The sequence below is a fragment of the Schistocerca gregaria genome, chromosome 3, assembly GCF_023897955.1.
Source record: "Schistocerca gregaria isolate iqSchGreg1 chromosome 3, iqSchGreg1.2, whole genome shotgun sequence".
Lineage (NCBI taxonomy): Eukaryota > Metazoa > Arthropoda > Insecta > Orthoptera > Acrididae > Schistocerca > Schistocerca gregaria.
In genome coordinates, this window is record NC_064922.1 from 515,362,804 (window position 1) to 515,384,685 (window position 21,882).

A 21,882-nucleotide genomic window follows, 5' to 3' on the forward strand; every position below is an offset into this window, starting at 1 on the left:
ATACTGTCAAGACACTCTCTACTTCAACTCAAAATTAGGGAAAGTAAAATAACACAGGATCGCAAAAACAGCACTGTGGACTGTCACTAATCTTAATACGCTTAAGAGCCAAAGAAACTGGCACACCTGCCTAATTTCGTGTGGGGCCTCTGCGAGCATGCGGAAGTGCCGCAAACTACGTGGCATGGGCTCGGCTAATATCTGAAATAGTGCTGGACGAAACTGAAACCATGAATCCTACATGGCTGTCCATAAACCTGTAAGGTGTGGCGGTGGGAGATCTCATCTAAACAGCACGTTGCAAGGCATCCCACATATGCTCAATAATGTTTATGTTTGGAGAGCCTGTTGGCCAGCGGAAGTGTTTAAACTCAGAAGAGTGTTCCTGGAGCTATTCTGTAGCAATTTTGGGCGTGTGGGGTGTGGCATTGTCCTGCCGGAATTGCCTAAGTCCGTCGGAATGCACAATGGACGTGAGTGGATGCAGGTGATCAGACAGGATGCTTCGTATGTGTCACCTGTCAGAGTCGTGTCTAGACGTATCAGGGGTCCCATATCACTCCAACTTCACTCGCCCCACACCATTACAGTGCCTCCCCCAGCATGAATAGTCCCCTGCTGACATCTAGCGTTCACAGATTCATGACGTTGTCTCCACACCCGTACACGTCCATTCGCTTGATACTATTTGAAACTAGACTCGTCCGATCATCCAACATGTGTCCAGTCATCAACAGTCCAATGTCGGTGTTGAAGGGCCCAGGCGAGGCGTAAAGGTTTGTGTCGCGCAGTCATCAAGCCTACACGAATGGGTCTTCGGATACGAAAGCCCGTATCGATGATGTTTCGTTGAATGGTTCGCACGCTGACACTTGTTAATGGCCCAGCATTGAAATATGCAGCAATTTGCGGAAGGGTTGCACTTCTGTCATGTTGAACGTTTCTCTTCAGTCGTCGTTGGTCCTGTTCTTGCAGCATCTTTTTCCGGCCGCGATGTCGGAGATTTGATGTTTTATGCGAGTCCTGATATTCACAGTACATTCGTGAATGGTCGTCTGCCAATATCCCCACTTCATCGCTACCTTGGAGATGCTGTGTCGTGCGCCGACTATAATACCACGTTTAAACTCATTTAAATCTTGATAACCTGCCATTGTAGCAGCAGTAACTGATCTAACAACTGCGCCAGAAACTTTTTGTCTTACACAGGCATTGCCGACCGCAGCGCCGTATTCTACCTATTTACATACGTCTGTAATTGAACATGCACGCCTATACCAATTTGTTTGGCGCTTCAGTGTAAAAAGGAATAGTTGTCAGACATCCAAACCTTAAAGAGCTTCTGTTGCCAAAACTTATAGAACACCTTCGAGGTCGGTACTTTGACAGTGATAAAGAGGTGCAATTAGTGGCGGGGTCGTGGATATGTCAGCAATGTCAAACATTCTACAGTGACGTTCAGTGGCCGATCTAAATTATTTGCGTCGAGGCAGACTCAGATAGCTGAGGGTTGACCCTCGGCAGGTGGCGAAGTCTTAGCGCCTCTAGGGCGCTTGCTTCTCCTTCTAACTTCGTGTGGTTTAGGGGGGAGGGGGGGGGGGGGATTACATGATGATGCTGAATGGGACTTGGCTCTTGGTATTCGTTCGTCTGAAGGACGCGTCAGCGGTGTAATCGCGCTCAATCAAAATGTAATGTGGTTCCTGAACTCTACTTGTTGTACGGCAGCGGATAAAACAAACTTAAAACTGCACTGTGTTAACACATTCTTCTGTCTTAAGACAACAGAAACGAACACAAGGAAAATAACTTTTATTTTATGGCCTAAGAGTTCAACAGAGCGTGTAGGAGGCAACGGATTTTTGTTATACATTCACTTTTAATATGTTCTTTTACACGAAACCGTAGAAAACGAAAATAAAAAAGTTGTGTTACGATCTAAAAATTAAAGCAAACGTGTCGTACATTATAAATTAATATGCACTTTTACAGAAATGTGTTCAAAATTAAAATTGAACTGTCGTTTTACGATCTAATAACTTGAATATGTAGCAGACAAAAAAAAAGTTCGGTATTAATACGTGAATCTAAAAGAAAGCGTAAGAAATGAATTATATGAAATGAATGCGTATTCCGGTTTACGAACTAATAACTAATTACAGACGAACAAATACAAAACTGTATTTTCTACTGCACAATTTTACGAAATAGCGAGGAAAAATCAAATTTGTTTTATAATCTAATAGTTAACGTTTAAAGCATTAGGGTCTGTGTAGCTAGATGCTGTATAATAATTGTACACAATACCTTTAATCCATGTAATGGCTGAACGGTTTTGTGCTGCAGCTACTGCTCTCACCATAGCTCTTTTACGCATTTATCGATAGAACTGAACCACGTTATTTATTAAGACTTTTTCATCTGAGTGTACTTTCCGATAACGTATATTTCTGCGACAACTATACATTTCAGCAGACGCCAAGAATACGCATCAGTTGTACATGCTACAGAACCAGTATGACTTGACTGTGCAGCGCCGAGCGGCCTGGGTCATTCGGGTATTGTTTAGTATTGTCGGGCGCCTTCGGTCACGTCTGCACGTAGACGAGGTTTAGTTCCGCGTTCTGCCATCGGCAATGGTAAAATAAACAGGTAATATGTAGTTTGTAAGTCCAATGAATGTGTTGTAAGTTATAATAAAAATCACTTTATAATCTTAAATTTTTAAAACTAATATGAATAAATAAAAATCTCACCAGTCAGCAACGTTTGCCTCTGGCTTTGACGGCAGAAAACTCGTCATAGTTCAGACGGTTATCAGTTAGGGGATCGGCTTCGATGTGACGCAGGGACAAGGCGTTCAATCTCTCCTCTGGAACCATTTTTTTTTTTTAGAGCCGAAAACGAGCGTTTTGCTGAACAGTTTGTAATTGCCATACGTAGAAATATTCTAAGAGCAGTGTCAACATCCGAAAACACGAGCTGTAACCTCTCTTTTCGGAAAAATTTACTCATTTCGAGTGATATATCACTAATCTTCGAAGATTTCATTAAGTTCTGTGAAATGTACACATTCACTGTTCTTAAGGTTACTGAAAACTGTGAAGGAGTCCAACAGTGTTCTATACCTTTCCTTCCTCCTAACTAATTCAGCGTACAAATTGTCGAGTACTGGGAGAAATGTTCTGACTCTAAGTTTTTCCCTCCCAGTCAGAAAAACTTCTTCAGAGTCCGCTTTTTCGCCATCATGAAGTTCGCGTTTTCGTGATCTTTTATAGATACATTCATAGTCTTTATCAGTCACAATCTCGATGGATTTATTTTCATAGTAGTCGAACAAGCCACGAATAGATGCAATAAATCCTACAAGTGAGTCGTGTAACTCATGCACTATTTTAGTATCAATATTTACATTTTGCAATTTCAGATTTTCGCTATTAAATTTCTGGAGTATTTCCTTCCAAACTTTCATCATGAATAATGTTTCTAGTCTGCTGAGTTGATTAAATAAAGCTGAAGCCTCATTCCGCACAAGTGGCTTTTTACACGTATTATTGGCAATATGTGTGAGGGCATTGATAACGCCTTCCCAGTTTTCATATAGACTTACACACGCGTCCTCTCTTGCTGCCCAACGTGTTTTTGATACACGTTTTACCGTTTTGCTTCCTGGTTTCATGAAAGAAGGAAGTTTATCCCAGCGCTGTGTAGAAGCAGAGAAAAAATTATAAAGATTTTGCACTACACTGAAAAATGAACATGCTTCCCGACAACAGCTTGCAGCACTAGTGCCGACTAAATTCAAAGAATGTGCTGCTCAAGGTACATAATGCGCTTTCGGATTTCGTTCTTTAACGCGTGCCTGCAAACCAGTGTACATTCCTGACACATTGCTTGCGTTGCCATGTGACTAGCCCTTACAGTCAGTAATATCAATGGAATTTGTAGACATGACTTTCAGTACGGCCTCAGCTAAGCTTTCAGACTTGTGTCCCAGGATTGTTAAAAACAGAAGGAAACGATCCACAGGTTCACCATTCTCGTTCACATATCTTAATATGAAAGATAATTGATCAATATGTGAAATGTCCGCAGTAGAACGTACTATTAGAGAGAAATATTTGGACTGTTTTATTTCACTTGTGATAATTCTTTTTATTCGTTCAGAAAGAAGCCCTATTATTTCATCACAGATTGATGAAGGAAGATAACTTGCATGTCTCTGCCCAGGATTTGCATATCGTTCAACGTGCTTTGCGAGAAAAGGATCAAACTCGGCTGTAAGTTCAAGAGACATCACTGAAAAACTGGATTTGTAATTTTCTAAATAGCTTTTTGTACGTTATTGTCAGTGTTCGAGCGTCTGCTGGCTGAGATGATGTCTGCAAGACAAAATCAAGCCTGTCGCCACTGTAGTCACTGTCCAGCCTCCTTCGAATGTGGTCATTGTAGCCTTGTCCCTATCCAACACCTTTAAACCATATTCCATTAAAAAAACACAAAAGATTTATAAGACACTTCCTTTACATAAGTGCACCAAAAAATCAAAGCCTGTCCACATTTATGTTTTCTATGATCTCCCCAAATCACTTACGAGATGATTCCAATGAAAGGAATGTGGGACGTGGCCTATTTCGTTGGCATTCTTTTCACACACTGGACTCGCATTCGGGAGGACGACGGTTCAATCCTGATTTAGGTTTTCCGTGATTTCCCTAAATCGCTTCAGGCAAATGCCGGGATGGTTCCTTTGAAAGGGCACGGCCGATTTCCTTCCCAATCCTTCCCTCACCCGAGCTTCCGCTCCGTCTCTAATGACCTCGTTGTCGACGGGACGTTAAACACTAACCACCACCACCACCACCATTCTTTTCAGTCTTCTGTGACATCTTCGTCCATGAGACTTTAAACTCTGATCTTCCTTCCCTAGTCTTTCATTGCCTCTACGTCTGAGCTATTTGTATGAAATGTTCATTCCATCTGTTAGTTATTAATCCTGTTTACTTTTTAGGTTGAGTGAAGTGGTACCAGTCACGTAGCATAACAATTAAGGCTAAAATTTATAAATTAATCCTACGGAATGACAGGTTCTGTTGGTATTCAAAGAACAAATTCCAGATGTCCCCTTGCCACCTGAACCTGTTGTTACCGACTTCGGCACGTGGTTAGCAGCAGTGGGATTCTACAGTAAGCATCTCCCAACAGTCCAAAAGGTAACTGAATATGTACTGGAGGATGCCGCCTCTGTAACTTTTGCAAAAGAGCCCTCAGTCTTACGGGACTTGGCTTACGTTGTAGCCAACTACATATTTATGGCAAGAATTATTTTCAAATTACAATACGGAGAGAGACCTATCTATGAGAACTATAGTCTGAATGTTTGAAACTATTGTTTCATTCGGCATTTATGAAATTACATGTTACACGTATTCCAACATATGGTTGTGTGTGTTTTATACTGTCTTTTTATCTTGGAAGTACTAGAAAAGTTTGGAATCAGTTTGAACACTAAAGCAGTGTAATGTTTGTCGTATTGTGCAACTGGGCGTGTTTTCATGTTCCTTGTTTTTAATCATACGCTCACTTGTCTACGGTGTATTTTACATTATGTTTGGTTTCTCTGCATAATACTTTGTAAGGGCAATTTTAGGTTTATATAGCCTTAGTGACGTGATGAAAGAGCCTCTTTTAGGCGCATAAACTTCACTTTATACGACGTAAAACTTGATAGTTAACTTAGGTGTATCTGACGATGTTTCCGAGTGCACGCGCAACGGTAAAAGGCCAAGTTAGTCGGGAGTGCGAAGTGTTACCCTCGCAGATGCGGTCTAGCGAGGAGACGAAGTAGTCGTCGCAGACAATGGCGAGCCCCAGGAAGGTGTAGACGGCGACGATGATGTGTAGGATGAGGCCGCCGTCCTTGCGCGCGGCGGGCCCCATCAGCGGCCGCGGGAACTGCTGGATGGCCGGCGGCGTGCAGTTCCGCGCGCGCGCGCGCCGCGGCGCCACCGTCGTCGCTGCCGGCACGGTCGCCTTGCCCGTCGTCGTGGGCGCAGGCGCCGTCGCCTTTGTCGCCGCGTCCGAGTGCGTCAGTGGCGGCGCCGGTTGGGTCGTGAGCTGCAACGTAGGCAATGAACAGAGTTCTCAAACATCAGGGAAGGGTCGTAAGAATAATAGCCAAAGCGAGAAAACGAGTTCATTGTAAAGATCTGCCCAAATCACTAAGCATTTTAACTACGTCGTAAGGGTACATTTACCAATGAATTGTACAGATCAAAAATAACTTTGGTAATAACTGCACAAAAAACTAAATATCTAAAAAAAGGCATTAAAAGAACATGTTAAGCAAGACATTCTATATAGTGAAGATTACTTAAATAAGACCGAGTAGGAGTTTGGCAAAAAATGACACAAATAAATAACAGCAACGATAATAAAAAATTTATCATTTTGCTTAACACTTTCACAGTATTTTTTCCCTTCTTATTTTTCTTCCGTTCTGTATTTCTTTTCTTTTTTCCTTTCCTGGAAAACTTACCCTTAAACTATGCAATGTTTAATACAAACACTTTATCCTCTCGCTGAGCTCAATATCTTACTTCTTACAGAGTTTTTCAAGCTAGCAAATGGGAAGATGTGATACACAAAATGAGAACCAAACATCGTCGCTATGGGTCTGACGTCAGACGACGGTGTGTGTTGCGTCACTTTGTGAAAGAATGTGTGTATAACCAATACTGGGTACTGTGTACAGTGACTGGGACTGGGAAACGAATAGAGTAGCACTAGCCTTTTGTATTAGTAATGCTTCTTTGTCAAAAAGTGTTGCAAACTAGGAATAAACTAAAAGAAGTGGCGCTGTTTTAAACAGATTGGTCACGTATTCTAGCATTCGGGAGGACGACGGTTCAATCCCGGGTCCGACCATCCTGATTTAGATTTTCCGTGATTTCCCTAAATCGCTCCAGGCAAATGCCGGAATGGTTCCTTTGAAAGGGCACGGCCGACTTCCTTCCCCATCCTTCCCTAATCCGATGAGACCGATGACCTCGCTGTCTGGTCTCCTTCCTCAACCAACCAACCAACGTATTCTAGAATGTGGAGGCTTTATCGGGCTATCGTTTTCCGTGGTTTCCTTAAATTATTTCAGGCAAATGACGAGATGGATCCCACTAATAAGGCCACAGCCGACTACCTGTTCCATCCTCGTCAGACAAGACATTTAAGTATGTAAATAACTATATATACTGTATGAAACACGTTATTTTTGTTGTTCTTCAACTGTAATACCAAGACATGTCTCATATCTTTGTAAAAGTTATCTATAATAGAACTACTACTATTGAGCCGGCCGTGGTGGCCGAGCGGTTCTAGACGCTACAGTCTGGAACCGCGCGACCGCTACGGTCGCAGGTTCGAATCATGCCTCGGGCGTGGATGTGTGTGATGTCCTTAGGTAGGTTAGTTTTAAGTAGTTCTAAGTTATAGGGGACTGATGACCTCAGAAGTTAAGTCCCATGGTGCCCCGAGCCATTTGAATTACTATTGAAAATAGCACTGCATTTCTAATGACCTCGTCGTCTACGGGCCGTTAGGTGTGTCTCGAATGGTCAGAATTACTGAGTACTGCAGTTTACCATTTTACTGAAGTTCTTCCTAGCCTATTCAGTAAAATTTTGTCACAATATTGTGTAATATTTAGTCTGGTTCGAAATGTTGGAAGATCAAGACGTTGTTACTGTGTTAACTGCTCTGCTTTGTTGTAAGTGGAAGAAGAAAAGGCGGATGAAAATTTGGTATAAGGAGCGTCAAAAATTCACTCTAGAAATTGTGTATTGACATCTGAGGTTGACCGACATAAATAATTTTTTAAATATTTTTTTTTCCACACAGCCACATGAGCATTTCAAAAAGACTTCACTAGTTCCGACCAGTTTGTTCTTCTGACAAAAGACATATGATGCAAGCGGTTGCCGGAAGAATAAAAAAAACGTAAGTCACAATCACCTCATGTCTAAGGCAGTGTGTAATTTTTTCCAAAGGTATATGATTTTACTCGATACCATTATGCTCACTGAGCGCCGTCATCTGCAAGAAATCTCATCTCCACGAAACATCGAAGTATTGGTTCTCTACGTATTTCGTCAGTGCCTACGTCATGTCCCTTGTCTCTTATTCGTTTAACATTCTGCAGTTTGTTCTTAAACGATGAAATTTTTTAAAAAGATTTTTCCTAGTTGCTGTAGGGTATTTCTCTTTCTATTTAATGAGCAACACGTATCTGTCTTAATTTTGTTTTTCTTTCATCTACAATGGCGGCAATGTTTCCACATTTCGATGCAATCTGATATGAATGATCTCTCTTCTTGTTCTGAACTCATTTCAATATGGTAAAATAGTAGCGAACATAAATAACAACAGAGACTATACTTCAACGAAATACATATGAGCCTGGCAAGCATATTGTCAATGCTGCCCACTGACGGCACAATATTTCTTAGGTCACGGAACGTACAAACAAAGTTTTTGATCTGCTTAATATTATTCTGGGACCTTTCGACTTAAACCATACTACCCGATACACTGAGCAATATGTCGATAGTCTAGGGCAATGAGTCCCAATCAGAGGGTGTGTGTGTGTGTGTGTGTGTGTGTGTGTGTGTGTGTGTGTGTGTGTGTGTGTGTGTGTGTGTGTGTATTGTGTATTCAACCGGGGACCTAGAAACGACGGGGAGGATTCGTCCCGCCGTAGCCCTCAGTGGTTCACAACCACACAACAGGCCACAGCAGTCCACTCGCCCCACCGCCGCCCCACACCGAACTGTGTGGTTCGGCTCCCAGTGGACACTCCCCCTCCCCAGCCGGGAACGTCTCATGCAAGACGAGTGTAACTCCAAATGTTTGCATGCTAGAGTAATTATGGTGCACGCGTACGTGGAGACAGTGTTTGTGCAGCAATCGCCGACATACTGTAACTGAAGCGGAATATTGGGAACCAGGCCGCATTCGCCGAGGCACTTGGAAAACCGCCTTAAAAACCATCCACAGGCTGGCCGGCACACCGGACCTCGACACTAATCCGCCGGGCGTATTCGTGCCGGGGACCGACACGCCTTCCCGCTCGGGAAGCAGCGCGCTAGACCACGCGACTAGCCGAATGGGCTGACCTGAGGGTAAATTACTCCTCCGAGATATAAAGTATAATTTTATGAGAGGTAAAACCAAAAGGATTGAACCGTGTTTGAGTCACGAAATTAAATTATTTTTAAAAGGTAATTACTACTATTAATTCACTACAGCATGCTTGTGAGAGGGCGATCGACCCACAGGTAAGCCGGTTCGAATTCTGGCGGTGGAAAAAATTTTTGTTGCCTATATTTGATCGGCAAGAGGGGGAGAGGTGGTGACGTAAAGTACCTGATCACCAGTCCTTGTGCCAACGTTCTTGGCTAAAATTCAAACCTCTCTGCAGTGTCTCACGAAGTAAGGACATATAACACTGTTGGTGGTGGTCCGTCCGTCGAATGGGGATGTTAAGCTTGGCACCACCACGAGGAGTAGGGTATGTGCTGGCACCGGGTTTCACGCTTTCCCTTCTCTCATCATCATAATCATCATCATCATCATAAACACACACACACACACACACACACACACACACACACACACACACACACACACACACACACAAATACATAAGTATAATGTTACAAATATTGTAATTGAACACGGTGTAAATACATAAACAAGAACAATTATTATTAATATTCCAGAAAATATAATACTGAGTACTTAAATTACCAATAATTACGTTTCTTTTTCAAATACTGCCTTTAACACGTCACAAAACGTGGTGGAGGTTACAGCTTGTGAAACGAATGTATAAACATCATCATCTTGACGTAGTCCACCCACTACACACACACTAACTACTTTCTACTATGCCTGTATGACAGTAAAACAGAGACACACATATCATATATACTTAAACACCTCACGAAAATATCTCCGAACTGCAGGCAGTCCGCAGACCAGAAATTACGAAATAAGGGACACTGCCAGACAAAAGGGAGAAAGTAAACAAAATGAAACTTTAGGGGTTGAAAGCGATCCGATCTTAATTCAGTGATTACGAGATAGTGTCAAATTTACAAACAACTTCGCAGTATGAGCCTACTTATGATTATGACGTTGTACCTCCTCTGGCCTGGATGCATCCACTTATCTGGTTGAGAAGAGTCACATAAAGCCATAGTATCCTCTCCTGCGGCAAAATGGCCCACAACTGTTGTAACTTGGCTTTATATTACGGATACTGGCACTGGGGCAGAGTTGATGTCCCTAGCTGGTCCCACACTTTTTTGGGGGGGGGGGGGGGGACAAATATGGAGATCTTGCTGGCCACACGAGTACCCCAACATCATGCAGATAGTCAACAGAGACACGTGCCATATATGGACAAGCATTGTCCTGTTAAAATGGCACAACGATACTCTGGCACGAGAGCTAACACATGAGGATGCAGGATGTCCAGGACATAGTGTTGTGCCATCAAAGTTCCATTAATCACTATCAGATGTGAGCTACAGTCATAGCCGATGGGTCCCCACACCATGATGCCAGGAGTCACGCCGCAGTATCTATCCAGAACATTGAAAGAGTGGGATGTCTCGCAGGGTCAATGCCACACTCGCCGATGACAGTCATCTGGGGTAATAAAGAACCACTGTTTATCACTGAACACAAGGTGACTCCATTCATCAGAAGTCAATACTTTCCAGTTACGGCACCACTTCAAATGCAGGTGTTAAGGGCACATCTAGGAAGTCTGGCTGCTGCTAGTCCCTGGCCATGGTGTAGTATGACACAGTACGTTGCAGGTAGTCCATTACTTGTTCTCAGATGGGAGGCGCAGATGTAGAGGGGTTATGATGACACATTCCCATGCAGTATAACATCTAGCCACTGTCACATACAAATGCCCCAGAAATCCGGAAATGGCTCGATTCGGCAGGCTGGGAAATGGAGACTCGCAATGAAGTCCCTTTCAAACTCTGTCAGGTTCCGATAATTCTGTTTCACACATGCACATGGCATCTATGTGCCAGTGACACTGATCACTCAACATCTGGAGCCGTTCACCTCCCTTATATACCATACCAGGCTCAATAACAAAAATGAACACGAAAAACACTAATGCACTCTGATTAACCTTCTACCAGTCACTGAACATCTGGAGCCATTCACCCCCCTTATACACTGTTCCACACTTGGTAACAAAAGTGAACACGAAGAACAGTAATGCCCTCTGATTAACCTTCTACCAGTCACTGAACATCTGGAGCCATTCACCCCCCCCCCCCCCCCTTATACATTGTTCCACACTTGGTAACAAAAGTGAACACGAAGAACATAAAAGCACTCTGATTAACCTTCTATCAGTCACTGAACATTTGCAGCTGTTAACCCCCCTTATACACTGTACCACGCTTGGTAACAAAAGCGAACACGAAGAACACTAATGCAGTCTGATTAACCTTCTACCAGTCACTGAACATCTGGAGCCATTCACCCCCCTTATACACTGTTCCACACTTGGTAACAAAAGTGAACACGAAGAACACTAATGCCCTCTGATTAACCTTCTACCAGTCACTAACATCTGGAGCCATTCACCCCCCTTATACACTGTTCCACACTTGGTAACAAAAGTGAACACGAAGAACACTAATGCCCTCTGATTAACCTTCTACCAGTCACTGAACATCTGGAGCCATTCACCCCCCCCCCCCCTTATACATTGTTCCACACTTGGTAACAAAAGCGAACACGAAGAACACTAATGCAGTCTGATTAACCTTCTACCAGTCACTGAACATCTGGAGCCATTCACCCCCCTTATACACTGTTCCACACTTGGTAACAAAAGTGAACACGAAGAACACTAATGCCCTCTGATTAACCTTCTACCAGTCACTAACATCTGGAGCCATTCACCCCCCTTATACACTGTTCCACACTTGGTAACAAAAGTGAACACGAAGAACACTAATGCCCTCTGATTAACCTTCTACCAGTCACTGAACATCTGGAGCCATTCACCCCCCCCCCCCTTATACATTGTTCCACACTTGGTAACAAAAGCGAACACGAAGAACACTAATGCACTCTGATTAACCTTCTACCAGTCACTGAACATCTGGAGCCATTCACCCCCCTTATACACTGTTCCACACTTGGTAACAAAAGTGAACACGAAGAATACTAATGCCCTCTGATTAACCTTCTACCAGTCACTGAACATCTGGAGCCATTCACCCCCCTTATACACTGTTCCACACTTGGTAACAAAAGTGAACACGAAGAACACTAATGCCCTCTGATTAACCTTCTATCAGTCACTGAACATTTGCAGCTGTTAACCCCCCTTATACACTGTTCCACACTCGGTAACAAAAGTGAACACGAAGAACATAAAAGCACTCTGATTAACCTTCTACCAGTGACTGAGGTTTGCAATTCTAAACATTTAAGTATTCGAGAATGGTGTGTACCTTGATGTCCCACCACGTCCTCTGGATGCTTCACTTTTTTTGCCAGGCAATGTGTTTCTTCAGCAGGGTTGAGTGGTGCAGCGAACCGGCAGGTACAGAGAAGAGCGACTCACCTCGTCGGCGTGGGCCGACACCGGCGTGGTGGTGGCGTGCGCGCCGCGCGAGGTGGTGTGAGCCGCCACCAGCACCAGCAGCGACACCAGGGCGGCGCACCACTGCGGCCGCCACCGCCGCCTCCGCGCCCGCGTCCGCGTCATCGCCGCCGCCGCCGCCGTCTGCAACACGACCACCGCCACCAGATTAGCCACACTCCAGGCTCACGTTCCGGCCATCTTCCTCAGTATCAGGGAGCGATTGAGTACGAAACGTGTCATTGACAGATAGGTCACTGTTCACTTCTTGTTCGGCCACGGGACATTCCCCACGCGTTTGCTGCTTGGAAACCTCGGTCAGAGGGCTGACTTGGCCTGTGGAGAGAGAGGGGCCCTCGAACAAGTACTTCTATACTGTGACTCTTGGGTGCAGCTGAGGCGACTAACACTATGGCTTACACGGCAGACTTTGTGGACCGGTGTCAACGACTGTGCAGACGAGGGCTCAGGTAGCGAAGAGCACGGTAGACGACTGACTCCACAGACACGACTGTTTAGAGACAGACAAGTAGTTGTGGTAGCAGATCACGAGACAGCGGCACAGGCGAAGATGTACTAAGATCGATTAAGGACTAAATCGGAAGCACTGATATAGACTAGGTGATACACCAGAATTGCTAGCTATTAACGCAGATGGATTCTGTATCACTAGGCATGGAGCAATATTGACCACTTAATTATACGAGACAACATATGAAACACACACAGTACAGATCGTAAAAACACGCACACTATAAAAACTATAAATAGGAACACAACTAAAAGCGATTAGTGATGTTCACCGGAATGATACAAAAACAAGTGTACATTGAGAGTAATATCAGGCAAATGCTGAAATAGAAGACAGCACATGCTGCACAGTCTGAGGACGAGACGCTCAAAGTACTGCTGAGGCCCTCGTCATCGTCTGCGAGTGGTAGTAGATAGGTCGGTAGCCGCCCAAGAGCGAGAGGCTTGTTATACTTCTGAAGTACTCCCTCCTGGAAAGCATCCGCGATGGCATTCTATAAATCTAAATTCTTTCCTCAATTTCGTTTTTCCTATATCCTTAATACATAAATTCTTAATTTAGTCACTTCCTTTTCCGAATTAGATTTAAGTCTCAAATATATAAAATTGCAACTGTTAAAATATTACGAAACCAAACGAGCTTCATGTTATGTACATGTGCTATTCAATACTGTGAAAACACGACGTGTTTTAATCACTAAGTCGTAACGACACGCCCCGGAAAAATTTTTCTGGCGCTCCAAAACTGCCAGACTCGCGTATCCGAGGGGGGAGAGGGGGTAATCTCCCCGTGTTTACGTTTCGTGATTTTGCTGTTTTTCTATCCCGCCAAATAAAAAAAAAAGCGGATTTGGGTAACTGGAGCTATCAAGTGAATTAAATGGTTCAAATGGCTCTAAGGACAATGGGACTTAACATTTGGGGACTGATGACCTTAGCTGTTTAGTCCCCCTTAAACATCCCGACAACCACCACCACCACTTAACATTTGAGGTCGTTAGTCCCCTAGACTTAGAACTACTTAAACCCAACTTACCTAAGGACATCACACACATCTACGCCCGAGGCAGGATTCGAACTCGCGACCGTAGCAGCAGCGCGGTACCGGACTGAACCACTCGACCACAGCGGCCGGTAGTGAATTAAAATATGTTCACATAATCACAGAAGACTAAACTAATATGTTACCAGATTCATTTTACTGATTTTATTTATTTCCACGTTATTAGCAGATCAAGCATTAATCGTGTTGCAGAACAAGAATTTATTTTTGCTGTTTTCTAAAGAAATTCGAGTTATTAAACAGTCAGACTAAACTGTTCTTTTCCGTAGAGGCATGCAATTTACTTGAAACCAAGTGTTTCATTTCATACTATTGACTAGTTTCAACTGTTTGCTCAATTTCTAGTGTACATTTTCATTTTCTTGTGCGTACGGCATTATGCGAAACATGAGATAATATGTTACCGACACTCTAAGATAATTGCCACCACGAATACCACAGTGAAAAGTTTAATACCAGGTACTTCAGTGTGAATCTGGACATAAGAATGCTCTCTTTGAGCTGATTTATGCATTTTAGTAAGGTTTACGAAATTACGCTGCGCTTGGAGTATTTTCCGCTGTCCCGTTGATTTAATGACATACTATAAGCTCTCTTAATGCTATGTGTGTACGAACACAAGCAAATATTCACTTGAAGAGGAATAACAATGAACAGGCTAATTTGATCTGTAGTACTGACTACAATGTTTTGCTTCAAATATGGTCCTTTTAAAACAAATGAGCCTTCCGCGAAACACCATGTTTTGCGTTCACAAGACATGGTTCAACACTAGTCTCGTACCTCCTCTACGTTTGACGTTAATTAATTTGTGTTTGCTTTCGTCTTAGATTTTCAGAATGCCATTCTTTGGTAAATTGTAGACTGGCAGGACAACGTAGTTGAACGTAGTAATTGCCCATGTCGCTTTGTCGCTTTGTATATACTCCTAGAGCAGAATACAAACTGCGAGTTGTACAGTTTCTTGGCTTCATAGGTAACCTTGTTAATTGTTTATACAGTTTGAAATCGTGATGAAATAACTTATTGTCCCTAGTTCTGGTGTATACGAGCAACTGTTTATTTTTCGCAAGAAATGTATTCTTTGACTGACTGGAAATGATGCATAACTGTATTGCAGAGTACGAAAAAACGAAATGGCTCTGAGGACTATGGGACTTAACATCTATGGTCATCAGACCTGCGACCGTAGCGGTCACGCGGTTCCCGACTGAAGCGCCACAACTGCACGGCCACACCGGCCGGCTAACGAAAAAACAGTTTTGTGTTAAAGCCACCACACAGCAAAATACTGGGGTATTTTGAGCTGTAAAGTTTAGTTTCAAAATTAATATTGTGCCAAGAAATGCTTCCTTATTGCATCCTTTATCTGGATAGGATGTGATGTAACAGTTACCAGTTGCCCTAAGTATAACAGCTCCGTACGTCCTCCCTGAACAATATGCCTCATTGCTGCTCATGGTCATATGACGTTCCGGTATGCACTAAATTCCAAACAGAAATGCGACGGAAAGCATTTGAGCCGAGCAAACACCGAGCACGGGATCCGTATCATTGTAACTGCGCATGAGCAGTAGCACGTGTTTTCTGGCGCTTCATAGTAGCCCTCTGGCAATGCTCAAACGAGCCTTTGGATTAGTAGGAAGGATTCTGAGAAAATTCAATGCATCTGTAAAGGGAATCATTTGCAAGACCCTAGTGTGACCAATTCTAGAGTGTTATTCCAGTCTTTGAAGTCCGTATCACGTAGGTATGAAAACAAACATTGAACAAACTCAAAAGACGTGCCGCTAGCATCGTTACAGGCTGGTATAGCACATACGAAAGTGTAACAGAAAAGCTCAGGAAACTTATATTAGAGTCCCTGGAAGAGAGGCGACATTGTTGTCGCGAGAGTCTGTTGGGTAAATTTAGAGAAGCTGTGTTTGAAGGTGACTGTGCGACGGTTATGCTGCCACCAATGTATGTCTTGCGTATCCGCCGGGATGTCCGAACACGTTTAAAAGCGCCGCTTCCAGGATACGGGGAGACGAGCTTGCCCCTGATAGAACCCGTCTCACGGATGAACGACGATGGCTGGCGAGCCGACCAGCCTGGACTTGAGCTTTAAACGGTTTGCCACATCCAGATACGTAAATACCAAGCTGATACGCACGTCCCACGCTACACAAACATTTAGAAAACTTTCTCACACTTAAACTTCGATTTACTCTAGACGCAAATAGGTCGGACGCACTGATTCCTCTCCCCGGGGAGTAGTGGCGTCAGGAAAGCCATCCGGCCACCAATTACCGCTAACATTTGCTTCAATCCACATAACGATGCCGACCCCCGTACGAAAAACAGGATAAGACGGAAAAACAAGAAGAAGAAGAAGAAGAATACACATACCGCGTAGGGATTACGAGAAAACTATGAGAGAGATTAGGGTGCCTACAAAGGCATATAGACAGTCTGTTCCTCCGCTGAATACGCGAAGGGAGTTAGGACTGAAAACTGATAATGTTGATTTTATATGAACTCCGCCTTGCCCTGTACAATGGCTTATGGGACTATTTCTGAAGATTTTGATAAAGACTGATCAGGACATGTCCTTCTAGAAACATGTAATGGTACTTACTTCAAAAGCACTTCCAAAAGAGAAAGCTGTTTCTATCCATCCTACCAGCTAGAGATGATTTCGTAGCATTACTGTAGTACTCAGAAATTTTATTCTACATCTACATACCAATTATGTAGTGACTGATTTAACTACGTTAAGGCTCTGCGTGGTGAAACAAAATAAACGCCTTACATGTATTACTTGTAAGGTAACAGCAAGTAAGTGCAGCGTCTGTAGTTCTATGATACTGAAACATCAGGCATACCAGCTACAAAAAATGTAAATAGAACACATTGCAATTGTTTTATTTTTATAAAAATGTTCTGCTGTGGACCACAGCTAGTTAATCTAGTTACCTTTCACAAAACATAATTACAAACCATTAACATCTTTCCATCACTACGATTAAGATAAGAGAACAAAAAAATATTCATTACATTAAGAAAAGGTCTCTAACGGTCATTGCTGCTGGATTTTAGTTAGTGTTCACTTGAACAAGAAGACCTTACAGTTTGGCCCTGTTCGACTTTCTTCATAGGATTCAAAGATCAGGTCGCAGCCATCAATTTCCCAAAGGAGTACGATGCACTTCTCAACAACACTCAAAGGATCTAATTTGAAGGTTTCCGAACTCAGTTGAGGAACTTCTGAACCCAGCAGTTTCTAGCAGTACGCCTAACGTTTCTGTCTTGTAATCCCGAGGCTGTAGGTTCGAATCTCTAATCAGAGGTTTTTTTACTTTTATTTGTTTGAATTTTATATTTATTATCATCCTTTCCTGAGGCAATATGACCCACAGTTTTTATAACACATACACGATAGTGATAGTGAAGTGGAATTGAGGTCAGAGCAGGTCTCACACGTGTTTTATTGGGGACTGATGTGGGGGCGTTGTTGGTCGTGGAGTACCTCATCAACAAGCAGGCGATTTCTAAGGACGCCTACTATTTGTAGATGCGCATTGCCCTGTTGAAAACTGGCAGCACCATACTGTCGCATGAGAGATAACACATAAAGACACAGAATGGCTGTGATGTGCTGTTGTGGCATCAGAGTTCTGCACGTCGCTACCAGCCGCGATGTGAATAAACGACAGTATATGTGCCTTCGCACGAGCCCTAATTTTCTTTATCAAGTCTTCGCAGTCCGTACGTGAAATGTACGTTGACGACAGTAGAAATGTTGTGCAGTCAGCTGCAAATGCCTGTTCTTTAATGTGTCTGCAGCTCGTGGTCGTGCGGTAGCGTTCTCGCTTCCCGCGCCTGGGTTCCTGGGTTCGATTCCCGGCGAGGTCAGGGATTTTCTCTGTCTCGTGATGACTGGGTGTTGTGTGCTGTCTATAGGTTTAAGTAGTTTTAAGTTCTAGGGGACTGATGGCCATAGATGCTAAGTCCCATAGTGCTCAGAGCCATTTTTTTTGTTCTCTAATTTTTTCCAACAGTGTTTCACGAAAAATACGTAATCACCCCTCAATGGATGCCCATTCGATTTCACGAACCATCTCCGTAACACTCACCTGTTGTTCGAACTTACGGGGAAACAAATCTATCAATCTGAATTGCTTCTATGCCTCTGAGCTACTGGGGATCACAAACACTCGACAAGTACTCAATAAGGCGTCGCACTGCTGTTCTACACACAAATGAGTTACACTTCCCTGAACTTTTCCCAGTAAACCGAAAAGTCCACCAATTGCCTTCCACACTACTGCCTTTACGTACTCATTCCGTTTCGTATCAGTTTTCAGCGCTACACATAGATATTTAATTAATGCGAGAGTGTCAAGTAGCACACCACTAATACTGTATTCGAACACTACAGGATTGCTATTCCTACCAATCTGCATTAAATTATATTTTTCTACATTTAAAGCTAGCTTCCTTTCACCACACTAACTAGAAATTTTGTCAAATCCATCTTGTATCCTCGTGGGGTCACTTATCTTCGACACTTTCCCGTGCACCACAGAATCATCAGCAAACGGCTGCAGACTCCTGTTCACGCTATCTGCCAGATCATTTATGTACATAGAAAATAGGAGCAGTCCTATCATACTTCCCTGGGACACTCCTGACGATATCTTTATCTCTGATGAACGCACGTTATCTCGGATATGTACTGGGTTCTGTTACTTAAGTAGCCTTCGAGTCACTCACATACCTGAGAATCTAGTCCGCATACATGGACCTTCGTTAACGGTCTGCAGTGGGAAATCGTGCCAAATATTTTCCTGAAATCTAGGAATATGGGATCAGGATGTTGCCCTTCATCCATTGTTTGATATCTGAGATTCGCATGAGCAATGGTTTCTAAACCTGTGATGATTTGGGGACCGACGTGAAATACGTTTAAGGATTCATTCTCTAAAATTGATCATGTGCACTCCACAAGTACTCCTCTACTCGAGTAGCCGCTTCCTGTGTGTACTGCACGCTTGACCTATCAAGGAGAATCCTACAAATCCCCACCCGATAACGGAGGTCCAGGAATCTGCAGCCAACACCGTCACAGAACTGACGGAGCCTCTGGTTGAGTCCCTCCCCTCCGCTCGAAATCAAAGGACCACGATCAACTCTGGGTGCGATACTGCAAATTCTAGAGCTCTGCTTACACCGCACGAATGGGGCTACCAGCCTTCACCACTTGCGCCACCCGCCCGTATGAACTGAGGGTGGTCTCAGAATTCTAGAAACAGGGATGATTGGTGCCGACATAAGCCGGCGGTCGTGTTGAACTGACTTAGGTGGCAATTGGCTGTATCTCTCACTGGCACTTATCGCTTACCTACACAAGCAAACTCTTGTGCAAGCTCTACGGGCACAATGAAATGCCTCAGAAGCAGTGAAGTGTTAGTTGAAGTTTCAAATTAGGTGAAACTCTCCTCTAGTGTTCCTCAAAGTTCTTTTTATGTTTATCTGTACAGCTGTTTGGCTAGCTCTGGTTCTTTGTCTTGGCAGTCGAATTATTTCCTACAAACTTTTGTTATTGTTCTGTAGTGCCTTCACTTCCCACGCAAAACAGACACACATATTCACCGAGTAGGTTCGTCTCTGATTGTTTGCCAGATAGTCAATAAGCACAATCCCCACTGATTTGCCGAAAACACTGACCATGCCCTTCTCAAAGCAGGAAACCGACAAAAAAACTTTTTTGTTTAGAGCAAGCAAATTCTTCCTCATTGCGATTGTTGAAGTTTCCTTGGTGGACTGAACATTCCATAAATTTTTGGTGTATACCAAAGACACCATTATTTCCTCATACGATACTTCCTCAGAAAATATTCGATCAAGAGCCTCAGTTAACGATTTCCTTTGTAATGGCGAGATAAGGGTAACATCTGAAATAGCGCAAGAGAATATAATGCTGTCTAGAGTGCAAGCCAAAAATGATGAAATATTCTATCAGTTCGAGACAGTTTCAAAAATCACGGTACGGAAGTAGGTTGGCCTGGGCACACAGACGCACACACGCACGAGGGCTGTATGATTGTTAATTCATCTGGAGAGTACACGTCGAGTTGCTACTACAAGTATCAAACCAGATATTGCAACACTGTTTTGTGGATAGCTGACTTATTGAAAAGCGTGGCTGTAGTACAGTTATAAGGTTTGTAATTTGCAATGCAACTAGTCACAAGTATGACTTAAAAGTTGATGTAAATTATACAATTACCGGTTTCAGATTTACACCGAGGTGACAAAAGTCATAGGGTAGCGATATTCACAAACACAGATGGCGGTAGTGTCGCGTACACAAGGTATAGAGGGGCAGTGCATTGGCGGGGCTGTCATTCGTACTCAGGGGATTAATGTGAAAAGATTTCCGACGCGATTATGGCCGCACGACGGGAATTAACAGACTTTGAACGAGGAATGGTAGGTGGAGCTAAATGCATCGGACAATCCATATCGGAAATCATTACGGAATTCGATATTCCAATATTCATAGTGTCTATAGTGGGCCGCGAACACAAAATTTCAGGCATTACCTCTCACCACGGACAACGCAGTGACCGACGGCCTTTACTTAGCGACCGAGAGCAGAGGCGTTTGCGTAGAGTTGACAGTGCTAACAGACACGCAACTCTGCGTAAAATAACAGCAGAAATTAATGTGGGACGTACGACGAATGTATCCGTTAGGACAGTGAGACGAAATCTGGCCTTAATGGACGATGGCATCAGACGACCGACGCGAGTGCCGTTGCTAACAGCACGATTTTGCCTGCAGCGGTTCTCCTTGGCTCTTGACCATATTTATTGGGCCCCAGACGACTGGAAAACCGTAGCCTGGCGAGGAGAGTCCCGATTTCAGTTGGTAAGAGCTGATGGTAAGATCCGGGTGTAGCACAGACCCCACGAAGACGTGAACCCAAGTTGTCAGCGAGTCACTGTGGAGGCTCCATAATGCCTGTGTTTACGTGCAATGGACTGGGTCCTGGTTATGTTCAGGTACTTGGAGACCATTTGCAGCCGTTCATGGACTTCATGTTCCCAAAAAGCGATGAAATTTTTATCGATGACAATGTGCCCTATCACTAGGCCACAACTATTCACGGCCACGCGGGATTAGCCGAGCGGTCTTAGGCGCTGCAGTCATAGACTGCGCGGCTGGTCCTGGCCGAGGCTCGTGTCCTCCCTCGGGCATGGGTGTGTGTGTTTGTCCTTAGGATAATTTAGGTTAAGTAGTGTGTAAGCTTAGGGACTGATGCCCTTAACAGTTAAGTCCCATAAGATTTCACATACATTTGAACATTTTTTGAACTATTCACGATTGATTCGAAGAACATTCTGGACAATTCGAGTGAATGATTTGGGCACCCTTCGAACATTTATGGGACATACTCGAGCGATCAGTTCGTAGACATAATATGCACCGGCAATACTTTCGCAATTATGGACGGCTATGGAGGCAGCATGACTCAATATTTCTACAGGGGACTTGTATCGATTTGCCGGGTCCATGCCACGTCGAGTTGTTGCATTAGGCCAGGCAAAAGGCG

General features: G+C 43.6%; 1 protein-coding gene across 2 annotated transcripts in view; it reads right to left on the reverse strand.

Moving 5' to 3' along the window:
• The window catches only part of LOC126354034 (probable sodium/potassium/calcium exchanger CG1090), a 448,803-nt gene that overhangs the window by 77,667 nt on the left and 349,254 nt on the right, over nt 1–21,882 (reverse strand). For both annotated transcript variants that reach the window (XM_050003370.1, XM_050003369.1), the window contains exons 3-4: nt 12,668–12,829; nt 5,814–6,117 (exon numbers count right to left, since the gene is read on the reverse strand). In XM_050003370.1, coding sequence (XP_049859327.1) covers nt 5,814–6,117; nt 12,668–12,829 — 466 coding nt within the window. The remainder of the gene's footprint in view (nt 1–5,813; nt 6,118–12,667; nt 12,830–21,882) is intronic.